General features: G+C 45.3%; 1 protein-coding gene across 12 annotated transcripts in view; it reads left to right on the forward strand.

The window, feature by feature from the left end:
• PPFIA3 (PTPRF interacting protein alpha 3) overlaps positions 1-20,456 on the forward strand; it is a 140,274-nt gene that overhangs the window by 5,373 nt on the left and 114,445 nt on the right. For all 12 annotated transcript variants that reach the window (XM_063137750.1, XM_063137757.1, XM_063137762.1 and 9 more), the window contains exon 2: positions 8,649-8,944. In XM_063137750.1, the coding sequence (XP_062993820.1) occupies positions 8,708-8,944 (237 nt within the window). In that variant the 5' untranslated portion in view covers positions 8,649-8,707. The remainder of the gene's footprint in view (positions 1-8,648; positions 8,945-20,456) is intronic.

The following is a 20,456-nucleotide window of genomic DNA, read 5'->3' on the forward strand; positions in this document are numbered from 1 at the left end:
GCAAAAGAGCAAAACAATCCAGTGCTTGTATTCAATGGTTCCACAAGCCTAACCATTTCATTTATACCTCTGCTGTGCCTTAGTATTTCCATGACCAGCTGCTACATGGGGTTTTTAGTGTTTTTTGAAGGCGTAAGATTGACGGTGCATGAGTGGGCTTCCATAAGCCTTGGAACCTATTTTTTTCAGCGTGAAAGAGTCTGTGTGTCCTCTGCAATCACTGCCCCTGTTTGGTGGGCTCTTTGCTTCAGTTTGTGTGACTTGGGGGAAGGAAGGGGATGCATGGCCCACCAAGAAACGCATGTACCGTGCAACCCCTTTTCAGTTGACGGCCACATTTCTTCGTGGGCAAAATATTGGAGGCCATATGTCAGTGGGCAGAGCCAAAAGTGAGTGGGTCAGCCCATTTCTCTTTTTGCTAGCCACTTTCTCTCTCTCTCTCCCTTCCCATGCAGGGGGCTGCCAGGAAAGGGGCAGGTTGTCCTTGCCAGAGGTCTGAGTATCACATGCAGAGGGCCACGTGCAGCCCTATAGCTGCAAGTTGCCCACCTTTGGCATATCCCATGGGTGCCCAGCCTTTTGGGGGCCAGTGAGTACATTTGGAATTTTGGGGGAGTGTCTTGGGTGCTCTCACAAAATGGCTGACATGGGGGGCTGGGCTTACCTTTTCATAAAATGGTTGACGTGGTGTGCATGGCTGATGACAAGACACTTATTTCCCTTAACTGACGAGAATAAAAGAAAAGGAAGAACCTAAATACAAGGCAGAGGTGGTGTCTAGCGCAAAACATAAAACCTCTCTTTTGAACCCAAATAAAGAGGATGCTGGAGGCCAGACCTTTATTTTGTAACATGCCAGCCTCCCAAATCTTAAGAAATAAAATAAAAATGGAGAGGGCAGGAAGTCTGACGGGCACTGAAAGAGAGAGAGAGATGGCACATTGGCGTTCGCAAGCAGCACGTTAGAGACCCCCATGTGTGCTGACTTGCATGGCTTTATCTCTAAACATAGGCCTTTATTTGAGACATAGCTTCAGTACTTGTTACCAGTGACAGGGGTTTTGCCTTGAAAATAGGAGACAGGGTTCTCTTTGATCCACTCAAAAGTATGTCCTTTCCCCAAGGCGTGGTAGCACCTTTTTCAAGCACTTCTATAGGAATATGGAATACAATCTGTTCGCCTTGTTATGCCAGGAAAACAGAACATCTCCAACTGAAAGCTAGACCAAAAGAAGTGCTGGGCCTGCATGTGGTGTGCTCTAGAAGTTGTTTGAGAAGCCAGGGTTGAATATTCCTGGAGCCAAAGTGTCATCCTGCACCTTCAGGCTGGCTGGAAGGGAGATGTTCCTCTGCATACGGAATATCTTTCCCTCACCACACTGAGGGACTTCCCAGCATCTAAGGTTTATGGGAAGGGCCTTTAGGTCATGGGGTGCAGCTTCTAGCCAGGCTTGATTCCCAGGACCAGCTCTACTATGAATCAGAGTGAGGTGGCCACCTCAGGCAGCAATTGCCTGAGGGACGTGGAATGGATAGAGCTGTATGTGGCATGTAGGCCTGCTCTGTGCCCCCTAAGTTACCCAGCTTCCCTCAGGTGTAGTGGAAGATGTTGTCCTGTCACCAATGTTGAAATTGTCATCTTTTGTACATTGAATGGGGGCTAAGGGCGTGGAAATGCCATCTTGTCTGTTGCCTCAGGCAGCAAAACGTTTGGGGCAGGCTCTGTTGATTCCCCAATACTCCTCTTTTTTTTAAAAAAAAAATATATCTGTGCCTGTGTTAATCTTGTTCGGGAAGAGATGAAAACAAATCCTTATCCACCACTGCAGGGATATAATTCTTAACTTATTTGGCGACATGTGTGTAAAATTTGAGTTACTCTGTGTGGATGGAGGACTTATTGGAGATCATGGGTTTAAGAGTGTGACTTTAAATTCTAGGGAAGTAGACTTGGGTTGCACATTAGCAAAACTTTCCTAATCCTATGGGGAGGACTGAAATGGAATAATAGGGTATTTTTGGAGGCTGTGAAATGCCAGAAGGTTTTGTATTTAAGTGCCTGTGTGGATCTTGGTATGAATTGGGGCACACATCTTTATTTATATATTTACCATTTTTTTTAATCCCGCCTTTCTAGGTTTTTTTCCTAAGGGTACAGGGCAGCTTTCAATCATCATGTCACTAACAATAAAACTAACAAACAAACAAGCAAATGGAAAATGTGATTTAAAATAACAGCAAAAAGGAAACCAACAACAACAAAAACTGATAAAAGACCAGGAAAATAAAATAATCTTAACCCCACCCCACCAAAGAAATAACAAATTTGGTACAAGTAGATGTTCTAGGGAAGGGAATTGCACAGTTGGGTTGCCACCTGCAAAAAGGTCCTCTCTGTGGTTGCTATCCTCTTATCGCTTGGAGGTTGGAGTGCTCCGAACAGAGCCTCAGAACACTGCCTTAAACAGATAACTTGCTTTGTTTCCATCAATTTGCAGTGGGGGAGGAGAAGAGGGAAGCATTTTGTCCACAAGAGGAGTGCCCTCAGTGGGTGCTTGTGAAAGCGAATGAGTGAAAAGATGGCTGCGTTCACACAGAACAATAAGGCAAATTCCAGAGAATCCTGGCTTATCATGAGCAAGTTGGATGGTGGTGCATGCAGCTCGTTGGCCTTAGCTAGACGGGGCTTTATCCCAGGGCGAACCCCGGGATTGTCCCTGTGCATCCACATGAAGCACAGGGGATCCCAGGATCAGGGAGGGATCATCCCTCCCTTGCCCTGGGATAGAGAGCCCTACACTTTGGGCCCGGTTTTCCCGCGTTCCTGGACTGAGCCCGAGACCGTGGAACCTGTGGCCTGTTGTCCCGGGTTGACCCGGCTCCCCGCGATTCCTCGCATGGAGTCAGGAGCCACGGACAGGGCGCAGCGCTCCTGAGGGTGGGAGGAGCAGGGAATTTTTTAAAAAACAACAACAATGTACCTTTTGGCGCTTGTGTGTTCCTGTTGCTTTAAAAAAAAAAATGGCAGGTGTGACGCCTCTCCTCCTGAGGTCGTCGCACCTCACGTGTAAACGGAGAAGGGATCTCGCGATAATCACATTGCGGGATCTTCCCTCTGTTGTGGAATAAAAGGTAGCTCTAGCTAAGGCCATTAACTCCTGCTTGGCTCCTCCCACTAATGCAGTTGGATAAACAAACTAGGAACAGTTCGTTTAGCATGTCATTTGACCCAAGCATCCAGTTTGTTACTCCCCTCACAAACCAGGATCACAAACCAAGTTTTAGAAACCCTGGCTTGTTTGAGAATGACAAGGGCAGGATCTACACTACTGCTTTATAGTGGTATTGAACTGCACTGATAACTGTTGGGCACATTACACATTCTATCTACTCCTTTCATAGCATTATTTTTATTCCACATTATCCAAAATACCACAACAAATGTGTGGCCTATGATGTTTAAGTGTGGACGAGGGATGTAGTGTCCTAATCTACACCAAGCAGGATATAGCGCTATGAAAGTGTTATATAAAAGGCAGGAGCCACACCAAGCAGGATATAGTATGTGTATGAAAGCTGGATATGGTATGTGTCAATGGGCCCCAACAGTTGTCAGTGCACTTCAGTACCGCTTTAAAGCAGTAGTGTGGCTCCTGCCTTTTATATACCGCTTTCATAGTGCAATATCCTGCTTGGTGTAGATTAGGCCAGTGTTACCATGATGGTATTGTGATAATTTGACTCAAGGTACAGATCCGACCAAGGTAAAGAAACAATTCCAACTTTGTTTAGTTGGTCCTGCTAATGGGAGCAGCCAAGCAAGATCAACTTGTTTAATAAGACAGGGTTCTCCAGAATCCTGGCTTATTTTGTATGTGAACCGCCCAGAGAGCTCTGGCTATTGGGCAGTATAGAAATGTAATAAATAAATAAAGTATGAACACAGCCACTATTCCCTGTGTTTTCTCAAGGACCACATGAGAAGACAGTGAAGGGTGAGGAGTCAGCCCCAAGCCTTAAAACAGCCTTCCCCAACTGGGTGCTATCCAGATGTTTTGGACACAACTTCCAAAATTCCTGACTATTGGCTATGCTGGCTGGGACTGATGGGAGTTGAAGTCCAAAACGTCTGGAGGGCACCAGATTGGGGAAAGCTCAGGGGTCTGGAAACAAAGCCCTGTAAAAAGAGACTGAAAGAACTGGGCATGTTTAGCCTGGCGAAGAGAAGATTGAGGGGAGACAGGATAGCACTCTTCAAATACTTAAAAGGTTGTCACACAGAGGAGGGCCAGGATCTCTTCTCGATCCTCCCAGAGTGCAGGACACGGAATAACGGGCTTAAGTTACAGGAAGTCAGATTCCAGCTGGACATCAGGAAAAATTTCCTGACTGTTAGAGCAGTACGACAATGAAACCAGTTACCTAGGGAGGTTGTGGGCTCTCCCACACTAGAGGCCTTCAAGAGGCAGCTGGACAACCATCTGTCAGGGATGCTGTAGGGTGGATTCCTGCATTCAGCAGGGGGTTGGACTCGATGGACTTGTAGGCCCCTTCCAACTCTACTATTCTATGATTCTAAAGTAACTATCAATCTACAGGACCATGGGATGCTCTCTACATGCCTTTCCCCCTCTTTTAGGTTTGTGGGCTCATCTACACCAAGCAGGATATTGCAGTATGAAAGCGGTATATAAAAGGCAGGAGCCACACTACTTCTTTATACGGTAGCAGTATTGAAGTGCACTGACAACTGTTGAGGCCCATTGACACATACCATAGACCGCTTTCATACTGCTATATCCTGCTTGGTGTGGCTCCTGCCTTTTATATACCGCTTTCATAGTGCAATATCCCACTTGGTGTAGATGAGCCCTGAAAGGTACTAGCTGACATTTCACTTCAGGGCCTCCCATTGCTGAGCTTTCAGTGCACAATACAGACTGGACTTCCAAGCAAGGGGCGCAGTTAAAAGCCGGGCCTAAGCTGTGAAAACACAGGGTTCTGCAAGCTGACAAACACAGGGGTCTGCTTTACTCCTCCTGGAACAACTGCATTATTATTATTATTATTATTATTATTATTATTATTATTATTATTATTTTGGTCTGTGACACATGTACAAAAATTGAAGGGGTCAAAGAGGCCAAAGATTACATTTTGATAAAGCATTTCAGTGTCTGCACACATGTGCTTGCAAGAGAAATCTGGGAAATCCTTCCCCCTATGGTGTGTGTGTGTGTGTGTGTATCTATCTATCTAACTGGAGCTCTGCCTGCTTACAAACAACCATGAGGCCTTGTCTGAGGTTATCTAGCAAGTCCATGGCTGAGGTAAAATTTGAACCAAGGATTTCCTGCAGAGAGTGGGAGGAAGAGATATCAAAGAAATGGTATGTCACAGTTGGGGCTCATCTACACCAAGCAGGATATTCCACTATGAAAGCGGTATGTAAAAGGCAGGAGCCACACTACTGCTTTATAGCAGTATTGAAGTGCACTGACAACTGTTGCGGCCCATTGACACATCTACACCAAGCAGGGTATAACACTATGAAAGTGGTATGAAAGTGGTATATGGTATGTGTCAATGAGCCCCAACAGTTGTCAGTGCACTTCCATACCGCTAGAAAGCAGTAGTGTGGCTCCTGCCTTTTATATACCGCTTTCATACCACTTTCATAGTGGAATATCCTGCTTGGTGTAGATGAGCCCTCTGTCCAGGTGTGATTTTGTGGAAGAAACAGTGTTTTGAGGAAGGCTTGGCGTACAAAGGCAGTTCCTGGCACAGGCCACAGCCTGGCGGAAGGTAAAGAGGCAGGAGTGACAAGGCAACAGAGGGGCAGCAGTGGTGGAGGGCAAAATGTGCAAATTGACTAAACCGGTGTAGCATTTTAGGACATAGACTTTGTTTGGAGTGAGCAGAGATGGTGGCTACAATTTATTCAAAGAACTGCTGCTGCTGCTGCTGCCTACACCAAGTTAGCTTCTCTGTCTGGAGTGCAAATTAGTGACAGGCAGAAGTGTAGGCAATAGTGATCTGTGGGACAGAGGGAGAGGGTTAGAAAGATGTGGGTGACTGTATTTTCTCCTCCCTTCTTCCCTCCTGCATTGGTAGAGAATGGAAATAGGGATAGGTAAGAAGTAGGTGTGTTGAACTTTATGGCAGCAAGCCAGGCCATATTCACCACACCCAGAATCTTCCCCAACCCGGTGCCCTCCAGATGTGTTGAATTACAACTCCCATCATCCCCATTGACCAAGCTGGTGAATGTGTTCAACACACCTGGAGAGTACCAGGTAGGGGAAAACTGCCCTGATATCACTATTGTTACATAATCTATATATTATGTACTAATACATGCTATGCACCTAGCGCTTTACAAAGGGCCCGATTCCAAGGATTGCTGATCAGTACTGTGTTAAATAGCACACACTTGAGCTGGGTCGGATCAAGGATAAGTTACACTGCTCTTGGCAACTGCCCACATCATCACAGGGGCCTGTTTTGCCTCCACTGAGAACAGGACAATTTTAAAGCAGTCTTCCCCAACCTGGCGCCCTTCAGATATTTTGGACTTCAACTCCCATCAGTACCAACCTACATGGCTAGTTGTCAAGGATGATGGGAGTTACGGTCCAAGACATCTGGAGGGTACCAGTTTGTGGATGGCTGAACTAGAGGCCTTCTGTCTCCTTCAGTTCCCTCCTAGACCCCTGTGATCTTCAGCAATTCCCATTCTCACTTTACCTGCCCTCCACTATTGTATCTGGTTGCTTCCCACTCCACACAACTTGTCAACCCTCCAACCTGCGATGTAGAACATAAGTTCCCTGAATGCAGAACATGCTTTTTCGATGTTCTGTACAGTATCTAGCATGTTGGAGCAAAATTAATGCTGAATCAAGTGCAGCATGGAAACCATCTGCCTGATACTGAGTAAACATGCATGCATTGTTCATAACTCAGTGCAGTTGTGTATTTTAAATGTAGTATTTTGAACATGCGAACCCCCATTGCCCTTTCCTCATCTCATTGGCCACACTCTGGACTATGAGGAAGGCCACAGGCTTCTATAATGTATGATGTCTAGTGTTTTGAACATTCAGAAAAGGGCTATACAAATGCCAGTGTGGCATAGTGGTTAGAGTGCTGGATGTGGATTCAGGAGTCCCCAGTTGGCCATGAAGCTCACTGGGTGATGTTGGGCCCATCATTGACTCTCACCCTAACCTACTTCACAGGGTTGTTGTGAGGATAAAATGGAGAGGATGCTAATATAAGCCGCCTTGGGTTCCTTGGGGGTGGAGGGGGTGGGAAGGCAGGATATAAATGCAATAATAAAATAAGTAAATGTTTCGTCCATTTTACAGATTGGGAAAGTGTGACTGGGATTTTAATGTCGGCCAAGGTCATCCGGTGATGCCTGTTGTGACTGTGCTGCAATATTATTCTAGACCCCCACAGGTCTGTGGTCATAGATTATATAGCCACACTGTCTGTGGAGGGTGAATAGGGGGCAGCATAGGGCATTGCCTGTTACTTTCTTCAGAAAGGAGGACCAAAGCCAGGTGTTGTTTTGGCACAGGTGTCAGACTAAATTGGCCATTGACCCTACTTTGAGGCAACAGAGAGGGTGTTACCCTAAGGAGCTAGTTGCCCCAACATGGGGAGGGAACTCAAGGATAGGGTGGGGCTGGATTGGTTTCTGGCAGCTCCAGTTCTCCAACCGGCTGAACCTCATGCCTACCCCGTGACTATGCTTGCTCTCCCTGTCCGCCCACAAAGTTAATCTCAACCTCTCTTCCTTCATCTCTTCTTCCTCCACCTTCCTTCCCAGCCAGCCCAGCACTATTGTGGAACCAAGGCTTTTTTGCTTGGGAGGCGGTGACAAGAATGCAGTCGTTCCTACAGTAACACTTCTGAACCCCTTATCTCTACTTGTAATAAATTAGCAAGAACATGCGTGTCATCTGATTGGCCAGTTCCAGGGCTTGTGGCTCTGAAGCTCTCTTCCCAAGGGCAGTGCTTCTGTGCTGGAGAATGCAGCAGCCAGAGTTCGCCGTATATTCTTGCCACATCTCACTGCTTGATAGTCTGGTGGGTCCAGACTCACAGTTTTCAGCCCTCTGCCTTTAGGCTACTCTGCTCTTCCGACAAAACTCGGAGATCCTACTTCACACACGGAGTTCTGGGGTGCTTACCTTCCCTGTCATAGCAAGCTGCACTATTTCTCCATCTAGCCCAGTATTGTGTTTTCTGACTGGTAGCAGCTCCCCAGTGTTCCCACAGCCTAGTGTCTTCCAGATGTTTTGGGCTGCAGCAGTCTTAATCCCTGACCATTAGCCATCCTGGCTGGGGCTGATGGGAGTTGTAGTCCAGAGCATCTGGATGGCGTCTAGTTGGGGAAGGCTGCTCCAGGATCTCAGGCGGAGGCCTTTCCCAACTGTTGCTATCCAGTCTTTTCAACAGGAGGTGCCAGGGATTGAAGCTAGGGCTTTCTACATGTGAAGCAGGTGCTCTCATGACTTCTTGAAAGGAACATGTTCTGCTTTCCCCTCCCTTTGATTCAAGCTTCTCAGTTCTGTAGCGTTTGAAGAATCACACTCTCTCTCTCTCTCTCTCTCTCTCTCTTTTTTTTCCAACTGCAGGATCCAATTCTGTTCCTTCCTGAGGAGCCCCCCGGGCGCCCCTCCCCACTCCTCTTGGCATGATGATGTGCGAAGTGATGCCGACCATCAACGAGGACAACCGTCGTGGCTCGGCCTACGGGTCCGACGACGCCAACTTCGAGCAGCTCATGGTCAACATGCTGAATGAGCGCGAGCGGCTGCTGGAGACCTTGCGGGACACGCAGGAGAGCCTGGCCACCTCACAGCTCCGCCTGCGTGAACTGGGCCACGAGAAAGAGTCCCTGCAGCGCCAGCTCAACATTGCTCTCCCCCAGGTCAGGAATGGGGAAGGGGTGGCAGGCTGCAAGGGGAGCTGGGAGAAGTGGGCAGATGAGCACAAAACTTAAACAGCGGTGAAGGCCTGGCATGCAGATGGGTCAAGCTGAGGACGTGGCTTCAAAGGGGGATCTCTGCTCTTCTGGTGTAACATTAGTCACACCCTCTTCCCCTGGCCCCGCCTCCTCTCCCCTAAGTGCTGATGGGTTGGTTGTTTTCCAGCTTTGGCCCAGATCTTTCCCTTTTCTCAAAGATTGAAATGCCTCTCCTAAGGCTTATTTACTAGCAGTCAAAGCTTTAAGATGAAACATGCTGGTATTGGGGGGATTTTGACCCTGCTCCCCACTGAAATACAGCCCCTGAAACCTGCTCTGAAAATTGAATTTGGCCGTCGGTCTGAAAGAGGTTTGATTCCCCTGCCCTATGCAGGGGTGTTCCTCCTTGCATCGTATAGGTCAGTGTTCAAATTACAGGGCCTACATCTCTTCTGTGGTTGCCCCATAAAGAACTGTTTTTAGAAGGCTACTGAAGGGGGCAGTGGGTGAGAATCAATGGGTGGAGCTTGTGGGTTTCATTAAGGTCCTTCTCCTTCCCACCTTTTCACCGTAAATCTACCACTAGTGTGGATTGATTTGCCCAAGGCGATCACATGCAGGTGGCATCAAGGTAGCAGTCCAGGCCAGAAAACCAGCAGTCAGGTAACTCATAGAAATTGTATGTCAGGGTAAAACATGCATCCGATTCCCCCAGTCCACCCCCCCCCCAACTACCCCTGGTTTGTGCTTACGATCGATGTTTCTGTCTTAGAAGGAGTGTCATTCCCTCACCTCACGCTCAGGTTGGCTAGACAACCTGGGGCCCTCCAGAGGCATTGGACCACTGATGGGAGTTGTACTCAAAAACACTTGGAAAGCACCAGGTTGCCCCTGTGCTAGAGACTAAGGTGTCCTTCCATTGAGGTGTCTGGCATAAATAACTTCCTTGCATCCCCTGGGAGCAGTTTGCTCTGGCTCCCTCGATGAGGTCAACCTGGGTTGCTCTGGATATTGGCTCTGGTCTGGGACTCGTAGGTGGTGTTGGATTCCTGATATTCTACATCAAGGGTGGGCAACCGAACCGGCCCTCTTAGAGTCCAATCTGGCCTGCTTGGGTTCCCTAGATGGCCATGATCCCTTCCTCTACTCACTTTCCTCTCAGCACCAGTCTTTGGTGGTTTCCCAGCATTTTTGATGTTTTCCCCCCTTTCTAAAAGGTTGAAATGCCTCTCTTAAGGCTTAGTTACTAGCTGGAAGAGATTTAATCTAAAATATGCTGGTATTTTTTGTATTTTTGCCCCCACCCCTTTGCCTTCATTCCACCCACCACTGGAATCCAGCCCGATTAACTTCTCCAAAATTGATTTGGCCCTCTGGCTGAAAGAGATTCACCACCCCTGTTTCACATAGTGCCCAATTAGCATTTATGCCTCTATGTACCAGATAAATTCAGAGATCATATAGTCTTAGAATTGGAAATGGAGATTGTCTGGGGGCATTTATCATTGTTCAGATGGATAAAAATGGAGAGGAGGAGGAGGATAATTTACACCGCCTTGGGTTCCTTGGAAGAAGACAGGCGGGATATAAATGCAAAAATAAATAAATAAAATTAAATCTCACTTAGATCTTACCTTCATGTATATGGTGATATTCTGGGGAGTAATTAAGGATGCAGCCTCATTCATTCTAGATGACCATTGCAACACTAAAGCAGCACCCCCCAATCTGGCACCCTCCAAATGTTTTGGATTACAATTCCCAGCATTCCTGAACATTGGCTGGGGCTGTTGGGAGTTGAATTCCAAAGCATCTGGAGGGTGCCAGGTTGAGGAAGTCTGCACTGAAGTGTAGACGGGGATATAATCAGGCCACACACACACACACACACACCCCAATGTTACCTTGACTGCAAGGTGGATTTGCTAGATTCCCTTCTGTTACCACTCCTACATCCTCCAGATTTCATACCCACAGATGTGAGACTGATTATGTACAAGCAGCAGTAAATCGAGACATAAGCTATGTAGATGTAGGAGGTTGGATTGTATGGAGTCTTGTATGGCTTTTAGGTGCTGGAAGACCACCTCAGAAGTCGCTCCTCACCATTTCAGGGTGTTATGGAAAACCAACTGAGAAGAACATGGGCAAACCACATCTCGCTATTCAAAGGGCAGACTGTAGGAAGTGGGGCTGGGCAGAAAGTTGTGTCTGAATTGGAGTGAACCTCTTTTTGTTTATAGAGATGATACATTTTGAGAGATAACAGAAGTGCTTCCACCCTCTTTTTGTTGAGCACAATATAACCATATTGTGACCATACGGAAAGGAGGACAGGGCTCATGTATCTTTAACAGTTGTATAGTAAAGGAAACTTCAGAAGGTGTCATTTGTATGAGTGCAACTGGTGAAATCCCCTCTTCATCACAACAGTTAAAGCTGCAGGAGCCTGGCCCTCTTTTGTATCTGGTCAAGAGGGCAGAGCTCCGGCAGTTTCCAAACACTCTTCAAGGACAGCCCCACAAAGAATGGATTGCAGTAATCTAATCTGGAAGTGACGAAGGCATGTGTAACTTGGCCAGATCTCCAGAAAGGGACTCAGCTGGCGTGCCAGTCAAAATTGGCCAAAGGGGTAGGCAGAAAGTAGATCTCCAGATGTTTAGGACTTCCAACTCCCAGAAGTCCCTGCCAGGATGGCCAGTGGTCAGGATTGCTGAGAGTTGGTCTCAATCATCTGGAGATTTACTTTCTGCCCAGCCCTGCTTTAGAGGGAGTGTAACTCCATCCAGAACACTCCTGTTCTTCCACTCCTGGATCAGTTTGCCCACTGACCATCAGACGTTTGCCCAGGCAATTTTGGAAAGGTTTAAAAATAAATGTAAAGTCCTATACTTTAATCAGTAGATTTAGTAAATTAAAACCTTGGTTGGCTAAGCTGAAAGGGCATATTTTAGAGTGGCCGTGCATTAAAGATGTTATGATTTTTTAAAGCTATTTGGTCCTGGTGCAAGTATAATAGGGAATTAAAACTTACGTAATATTAACTTAAAAGGAAAACAACTAATAGTTTTATTAACTTACAAGTTAGTAATCATGCAAGTCCTTCAGTATCTTATAAAGGTATTTGTAATATACCCATTGACTGACATCTAATCATTTACAGTGCAATATTGTATATGTAGCTTAGAGAAAAGGAGGCTAAGGGGAAACATGATAGAGGTGTACAAAATTATGCATGGTGTGGAGAATGTGGATAGGGAGACATTTTTCTTCCTCTCTCAAAATACTAGAACCCAATGGGGTCTTCCCATGAAGCTGATTGGTGGGAGATCCAGGACAAATAAAAGGAAGTACTTCTTCACACAGCACGTAGTTAAATTAGGAACCCACTACCACAGGATGTAGTGATGGCCACTAATTTGGATGGTTTTGAAAGGGGGTTGGATAAATTCCTGTAGGCAAAGGCTATCAATGGCTACTAGCCTTGATGGCTGTGTGCTATCTCCAGTATCTGAGGCAGTAAGCCTGTGTGCACCAGTTGCTGGGGAACATGGGCGGGAGGGTGCTGTTGCACCATGTCCTGCTTTGTTGTTCCCTGGCCGATGGCTGGTTGGACCCTTGGTCTGATCCAGCATGGCACTTCTCATGTTCTTATGTCTACTGAGAAGTAATTCCCATTGCGTTCAATGGGGTTTATTCAAAGTACATGGATATAGGATTGTAGTAGTTTATGGAGCAATCCTACGTGATGAGGGGGTGAAGTAATAGCTGATCCATCCCTTCCAAAGAACTGCTGGCTCATTCCAGCTAGGGCAGGAGCAGATGTTTGTTTTGGTCTACATTTTCTGGAGGTTTTTATTTAAAATAAAATAGCTGGCTTCAAAGGGATGGTGAGGAATTAAGTATGCCAGCTCTAATCCTGGGCTCTCTCAGTGGGTAAGAGGAATGGTGTAGTGGAGCCAGGACACACAGGGACTTTCTAATTGGCAAACACAAGGATGTTATCTGCCACACACACTTTCTGAGCTCAGCTGTAATACTCATAGTAGCTAAAGAGGAATGGGTTTTCCTAGCAACGACATAGTGTTGTGAGCTATCCCTGTTATAATGCAAGGTATTTGGGGTGGCTTAATCTCGAATGGGCAATTAAGAGTCATTAGCTTTACAAAAGACCTGCTCCTGGGAGAGAGGAAAACTGCTAGAACTGGTTTGCTGATATGGATCAACACAGCTGCTTGCATTTTTGGACTTCCCTTGGAGGGGTAGCTAAGGGGACTGTTAGGATGAGTGCCTGCACTTGAAAATGTACCATTGATATCAATGGTAGGGAAGTTTTGGATCCAAGGCTACCCCTGAAATGGCCTATTTGGGGGCCTGAGACTGGTGATACTCTTACACTCACGGAGCTTTCTGCAGCCTACTTTGTCATCCTACTAGCAGATCTCCTTTCTGCTAGAGGGGCGGTCCTCCCCCCACATCTGCCCCCACCTTGGACCGCTGTCCAAGGGGGTTAGGATTGCTGTGCTCATCAGTTAAGACATAGATGGTTCATCAACCAACAATTCTTTAAGTGTTTAGCAGCCCAAATCCTTTTATGCATTAACTCAATGCAGGTAAGAATTCTCCCCAACTTTTTAAGCACGTAACTGCTCAAAACAAATCCAGTTTTTAAAGGCAAACAGGACTTTCCCCTACTGCACCAAGGCTCTCCTTGCCTGAAAAAAATGGATTTGTAAAACCCCTGTATGTATGCGCCTGTCCACATGTAAAACCAAGCATTTTAGAAGTTACTAGGCAACTAGTAATAGGAATACTTGCTCTTCTTCTTGCTTTTTAAAAAATAAATAAATCACAAGTAGATTAGAAAAGTGAATATTCTTGCCGTTCGCTTTGTCACTTCAGTAATAGGACTGGTGGCAAAGATGGCCGGTAGTAAAAGAGCTATGGAAATATCTCAGGCAAGGATGTGCTGGTCATTTGCCTTCAATGTCCCCAAAACCTTAATTTAGGGATTAAGCAGATAAGGAATGACAGGCCTTATTAACTGTAGAGCCTACGAAATCCACACAGCTATGATTGTGTCATGGACCATAGCATCTAACCTGGGACCCTGGGTTTGATTAGAATTCTGAGAATACCAGGTTGCTTCAAATTTAAATCTTAACCCTTAGGATACAGAAAAGATCCTGAAAATGTGTTGGCAATTTTTGCTTTAAAAAAAAAGATGAGGGAAAAATCTGGATAGCTAAGGTAATAGTACCTAAATACAAGTTTGTGGGCTTAACTCCCCCCCCAGTAATTACTAGAGTATTTAATTTAAAACATACAAAAGAATATGTAAAATACTTTCCCCACATTTTCTGGATTGATGGGTTTGGATAGTAGTGTTTTATTTATGCATATACACGGCAAGACATTTTCACATTAATTCTGTTTGTGAAGAGTTTGGGATTTTTCCCTAGCAGAAATTAGATAGCTGACTACTATAAAATGCACTGCTCATTTTATGGGTTATTCTGTTGTCTGAACGTAGTGTGTTTTCCAAAGGGTGGCTTGTTAACCATGCAGTATAGGTTATTTTTCTTGAACAACCCACCTTGAGAACCCATAGCTTGTTCTTGGGTAGTTCAGCCACACTGTGTGGTTAACGAGCAACCCTGCAGAAAAAGTGCTGTGTTCAGACAACAGAATAACCCACACTTCAAAACAACCCATTGTGGGTGGGTTAGCGTGTTGTGTGAACCCAGCCAAAGAGTGGTGGGCTGGGGCAGGAAGAATGGTTAGATCTGTAGTACAAGGACTGTTTACTTATAGTACAACTCTATGGACTTCTACTTGGAGATAAATCCCATTGTGTTCAGTGGGTCTTGTGCCCAGGTAAGTATGTATAGGATTGCAGCCTTAGATTTTTTGTAACCCGTAGAAAACATTGTGCACTTTATCAATGCGTAGGATGTCAACTTCACTCTGTATTCATGAGAATTAGCCACCTTTCCATCCTTCCAGATGATGGGTTCTGTATGATACTGAATACTGCACAGCTATATCAGAACTGCTTAGGGAAGGCAAGCCAGAGTAATGCAAAAAGATCTTCATGAACTTGAGAAATGGATTGGTAGCAACAGAGTGAAAATTCAGCCATAACAAACATGAATCACTCTTAGAACAGCACATAACCAATTATGAGAGAGATAAGTGGCTGGACAACTGCAGAAGGAATGCAAAGCTGTGATTGTTGGTTATATGAACTGGATCTAAGTCAGTGTAGTGGAGAGTTTTAAAAATGGGTCCTGGTTGGACTTAGAAAACAGAAGTGTTGTTTCTAAGGTGAAGAACTAAAAAAAAATCAGGGAGACAGCTGAAGTGTAATAATGGATGACTTCCAGCAACCCTCAAATTGACTGGATAAATGTAAATTCATGACATGACAAAAGACAATTTCTAGATGAGAGTTATTGTCCCTTGGAACAGTTTAGTCATGAGACAGATGAGGGAAGGGACAGCAATTTAGTCTTAGCAGTGTCAGATCTAGCACAAGTAGTCACTGTTGTTGAATTGCTTGGAAATTGTGACCACAATGCCATCAAATTAAACATTTGAGAGTGGGAAATTGCCCAGAGTGTCCAACAGTCACTTAATTTCAAAAGGAAGAAATTTCTCAAGAGAGAGGATTGGTTAAAAGGAAGTTGGAAGTGCAATTAGGAGGCTCATCTCCCTTCAGGAAGCTTGGAAGCTATTTAAAACCACTGTGTAATAAGAGTCTCAAAACATATACTTAGATTAGAAAAGGTACAAACAAGCCCAGGAGGGTGCCAGTGCGGTTAAACAGCAGAGTCAGAAAAGCTAGAAAAGATGAGACCGATCAAGTTCAGGGAAAACTAGTCCTGTGTATTTGCAGCAAAAATCTGCTGTGTACAGCACTGATTGGCTTGCGCCCGTGATATCACAAACCATCCTCGGCCAGGCAGGATTTCAACCTTTAAAAATTGAATTTAAAAAAGAAAAGAAAAAAGCAATGAGTGAATTGAATAAATTTGCAAGGGTTGCTTTTTTTTAAAAAAAAAAATCAGACAATCCACCTGAAATATGTGGGGAAGTACAAGACTGATGACTGAATAAGCATATGAATTGCTGGTAAATATATCTGTCAAATGCATGGGTTGGGGAGCTGGACTCACCCTGCAGAAAAGAATACAGAGTCCTGTTTTAAGGTATATTTGTATACACCCAAACATCCTGAATAGCTCAAGCAGGCAGCTGCCCAGAGAGTTTGTGGAAGCACTGTTCTGGCGATTTTCAAGGGGAAAGTTGGAGTTGTGGGGCTAGGATTTGGTTAGGTATTGGATAAAGTGATACCTTATGTTTGTTATGGCTGGGCAGAAGGAAGAGCAGGTTTTCTGAGTGATTTTCAGTAGATCAGCAAGGACCTTGAATTCCCAATTGTTTAACAATAGTAGGGTGACCATATGAAAAGGAGGACAGTATCTTTAACTGTAATGTAGAAAAGGGAATTTCAGCAGGTGTCAATTGAAAAGGGTGAAATTCTCTCTTCATCAACACAGTTAAAGCTGCAGAAGCCCTGCCCTCTTTTGTATCTGGCCACTCTACTATAGCTAGTGTAGCTTTAACTGTTGTGATGAAGAGGGAATTTCACCCACTTCAATTGACACCTGTTGCAATTCCCTTTTCTACATTACTGTTAAAGATACAGGAGCCCTGTCCTCCTTTTCATATGGTCACCCTAAACAATAGAAGTTATTCAGTCTAAGACCAGCCATCTCCAAGCTGGTGCACTCCATATGCGTTGGACTCCTCCTCCTAGAATTCTCCAGTCAGCCTATGCTGGCTGGGGGATTCTGGCAATAGTAGTCCAAAACATCTAGAGGACACCAGGGGGCTGTCTTCACCGCCAAGTTGGCACCGCCTCCCTCCTCAAACTCTCACATTTCCTCTCCCAAGCTGGTGTCGGGAGTGCAGGGTTTCTGGGCAGCCATCCGGATCCCAGAGCCGCTCCCGCCCTCTTCCTGGTGGAAGGGGACCAATCGCTGGTTGCCTTCCACCAGGCTCTGCCCCTGGGTTGGTCCCAGGTTTCCCACGGAGCAACATTACACAGTGGAAGTGCCTTGTTGATGTCTCTCCCTTTGAAAAAGTCCTGGTAAATACCTGACTTTTTCAAGTTGGAGCGTCGCAGGGAAGCCCCATGGTGGCTGCGAACCTGCGCTTGCATTGTCTAACTGACAGGGCGTAGATCCACAGCCACTGCAGGTCTTTCCCCGTGTGTAGGCAGCCCCCATGTTGAGGAAGGCTGGTCTAGACTGTCAAAATAGCTGATTTGTAGTAACTCAGTGTAGATTTGTATTTGTGTGTACAGGTCATCCTAGTGTGTGGCTCACTGTATTTGGTAGGTAATTGGTTCTGCCCCTGAGCCACTATTTTGCACCAGGCTTCAGAATGTGGGCCTTTGGGTTCTAATAGAAACAAGATTGAAATCTTCCCTCCACTGACCTACTGGGATCTCTTTCAATTTAATGAAGAAAGTCCAATAAGAGATAATGGGCTGATTTTGATGCCAATATTTATCTTTATTTGGGGTAGGGTTAAAGATGTGAAGGCCTGCGGGGGAAAACTCAGGAAAAATGATTGGTGAAGGGAAGACAGTTTTTTTTAAAAAAATCCTTTTTTCCCCCAAGGGAGTTTTGGAAACTTTAGGAGAAAGTTTTTTTTCTGTCCCCCACTCCCCCCGTACAACAAGTCTCTAGCTAGGTTAAGCCAGTGGTGAGAAGAAGGAAAATCTCCAAATGTTTTGGACTTCAACTCCCAGAAGCCCCATGGCCAATGGTCAGGAGTTCTGGGAGTTGAAATCCAAAACATCTAGAGATCTACTTTCTGCCTTCCCTGGGGTAGACTACCATTCTGGTCCAGTATTTTTTCTTACATGGTGTTGATGCTACAGAAGAGTTAATCACCATGGTAGGATGATCTAGGCAACTTGGTGCCCTCCAGATATTTTCGATGACAACTACCATAAACTACTGCCAATGTGGCCAATTGTGGTGACTTTAGTTGATAACATCTGGAGGGTACCAGGTTGTCTACGTATAATCTAAGCCATTGGCCTTCAACCAATGAGTCACATGAGCAGTCCCACCCTTAGGTTTGGGAGAAGCAGAGGGAGGGAGAAATATATCGGCATACGCTCTGCTTTACCTTTACCAATTAAAGCAGCCTTCTCCAGCCTGGTGCCCCCCAGATAATTTGGACTACAACTCCCAGTATTCATGACCATTGGCCGTGCTGATTAGGTCTGACGGGAGCTGAGGTTCAAAACATCTAGAAAGTGCCAGGTTGAATTAAAGAGCCAGAACAGATATTAAACAAGAAATCCATTATGAGATCCGACTTTTTAAAAAGACTTACGCTGCCAGCACCATCCCCAGTTTTGACTGAAGCAGCACTACAGGGGAAGAAGTGGTTTACCCTTTCCCCCAGCACTGCTTTCGTGATCAAAATTACTCTTCAGCCCAATCAAAAGCTATTCTTGGTCTTGCATGAGGAATTTTGTTTTTGCAATGATACCCTGTGTCTACACTAGCCCTATATCCCGGGATCGTTCCTGTGCATCCAAATGCCACACGGGATCCTGGGAGCGGGCAGGGATGATCCCTCCATTTTCCTGGGATAACCTTTAGGTCAAGAAAGGGCCATAGTCTTGATGCTGCAAGGATAATAGCCATTAAAATGTAATATGGGGGCAGGGTGAAAGTGGGGAAGGTTAAATTCCTGCTACTGATGCTGAAATTTGATTTGTCCTGTTTTTTCCGTCCTGCTTTCCTTCAGTAGCTGCTAAATTTTCAAAAAACATTGAGAAATCTGATCCTGCATCTCCCATGTCACATCTCTTTTGGTCTAGAGAATGGGACGGGTGGGTGGGTGAGTCCGACTAGGATGACCCTATGGAAAGGAGGACAGGGCTTAACAGTTGTATAGTAAAGGGAATTTCAACAGGTGCCATTAACTGTTGTGATGAAAAGGGAATTTCACCTGGTACCTAGAGTAATGAAGGAGCTAGCGGAAGAACTCTCAGAACCTTTGTCTATTATCTTTGCAAAATCATGGAAGATGGGTGAGGTGCTGGACGACTGGAGGAGGGCTAACGTTGTCCCTATCTTCAAAAAGGGCAAAAAGGAGGAACCTGGGAACTACAGACCAGTCAGTCTGACATCCATCTCTGGGAAAATTCTGGAGCAGATTATAAAGAAGTCAATCTGTAAACACCTTGAAATCAATGCAGTGATTACTAGAAGCCAACATGGATTTGTCAAGAACAAGTCCTGTCAGACTAATTTGATCTCATGTTTTGATCGGTTAACCTCCCTTGTGGACTGTGGGAATGCTGTGGACGTCATATATCCTGACTTCAGCAAAGCTTTTGACAAAGTGCCCCATGATATTCTGATTAACAAACTAGCTAAAAGTGGGCTAGATGGAACAACTATTAGGTGGATTCACAGTTGGCTACAGAATCGGACTCAAAGAGTACTTATCAATGGAACCTTTTCAAACTGGGGAGAGGCAACGAGTGGGGTACCGCAGGGCTCAGTCCTGTGCCCAGTGCTCTTCAACATTTTTATTAATGATTTGGATGAGGAGGTGCAGGGAACGCTTATCAGATTTGCAGATGACACAAAATTGGGTGGGATAGCTAATATCCTAGAAGACAGAAACAAACTTCAAAGTGATCTTGATAGGCTGGAGTGCTGGGCTGAAAACAACAGAATGAAATTTAATAGGGATAAATGCCAAGTTCTACATTTAGGAAATAGAAACCAAATGCACAGTTACAAGATGGGAGATACTTGGCTCTGAAATACTACAAACGAGAAGGATCTTGGAATTGTTGTAGATCGCAAGCTGAATATGAGCCAACAGTGCGATATGGCTGCAAGAAAGGCAAATGCTATTTTGGGCTGCCTTAATAGAAGTATAGCTTCCAAATCACGTGAGGTACTGGTTCCTCTCTATTCGGCCCTGGTTAGGCCTCATCTAGGGTGGATTCCTGTAGGGTGACCATATGAAAAGGAGGACAGGGCTCCTGTATCTTTAACAGTTGCATAGAAAAGGGAATTTTAGCAGGTGTCGTTTGTATATACGGAGAACCTGGTGAAATTCCCTCTTCATCACAACAGTTAAAGTGCAGGAGCTATATTAGAGTGACCAGATTTAAAAGAGGGCAGGGCACCTGCAGCTTTAACTATTGTGATGAAGAAGAAATTTCACCAGGTTCTCCATATATACAAATGACACCTGCTGAAATTCCCTTTTCAATACAACTGTTAAAGATACAGGAGCCCTGTCCTCCTTTTCATATGGTCACCCTAGATTCCTGCATTCAGCAGGGGGTTGGACTCGATGGCCTTGTAGGCCCCTTCTAATGCTGCTATTCTATGATTCTACTGCATGCATACAAATGACACCC

The sequence above is a fragment of the Elgaria multicarinata genome, chromosome 11 (genome assembly GCF_023053635.1).
Source record: "Elgaria multicarinata webbii isolate HBS135686 ecotype San Diego chromosome 11, rElgMul1.1.pri, whole genome shotgun sequence".
Lineage (NCBI taxonomy): Eukaryota > Metazoa > Chordata > Lepidosauria > Squamata > Anguidae > Elgaria > Elgaria multicarinata.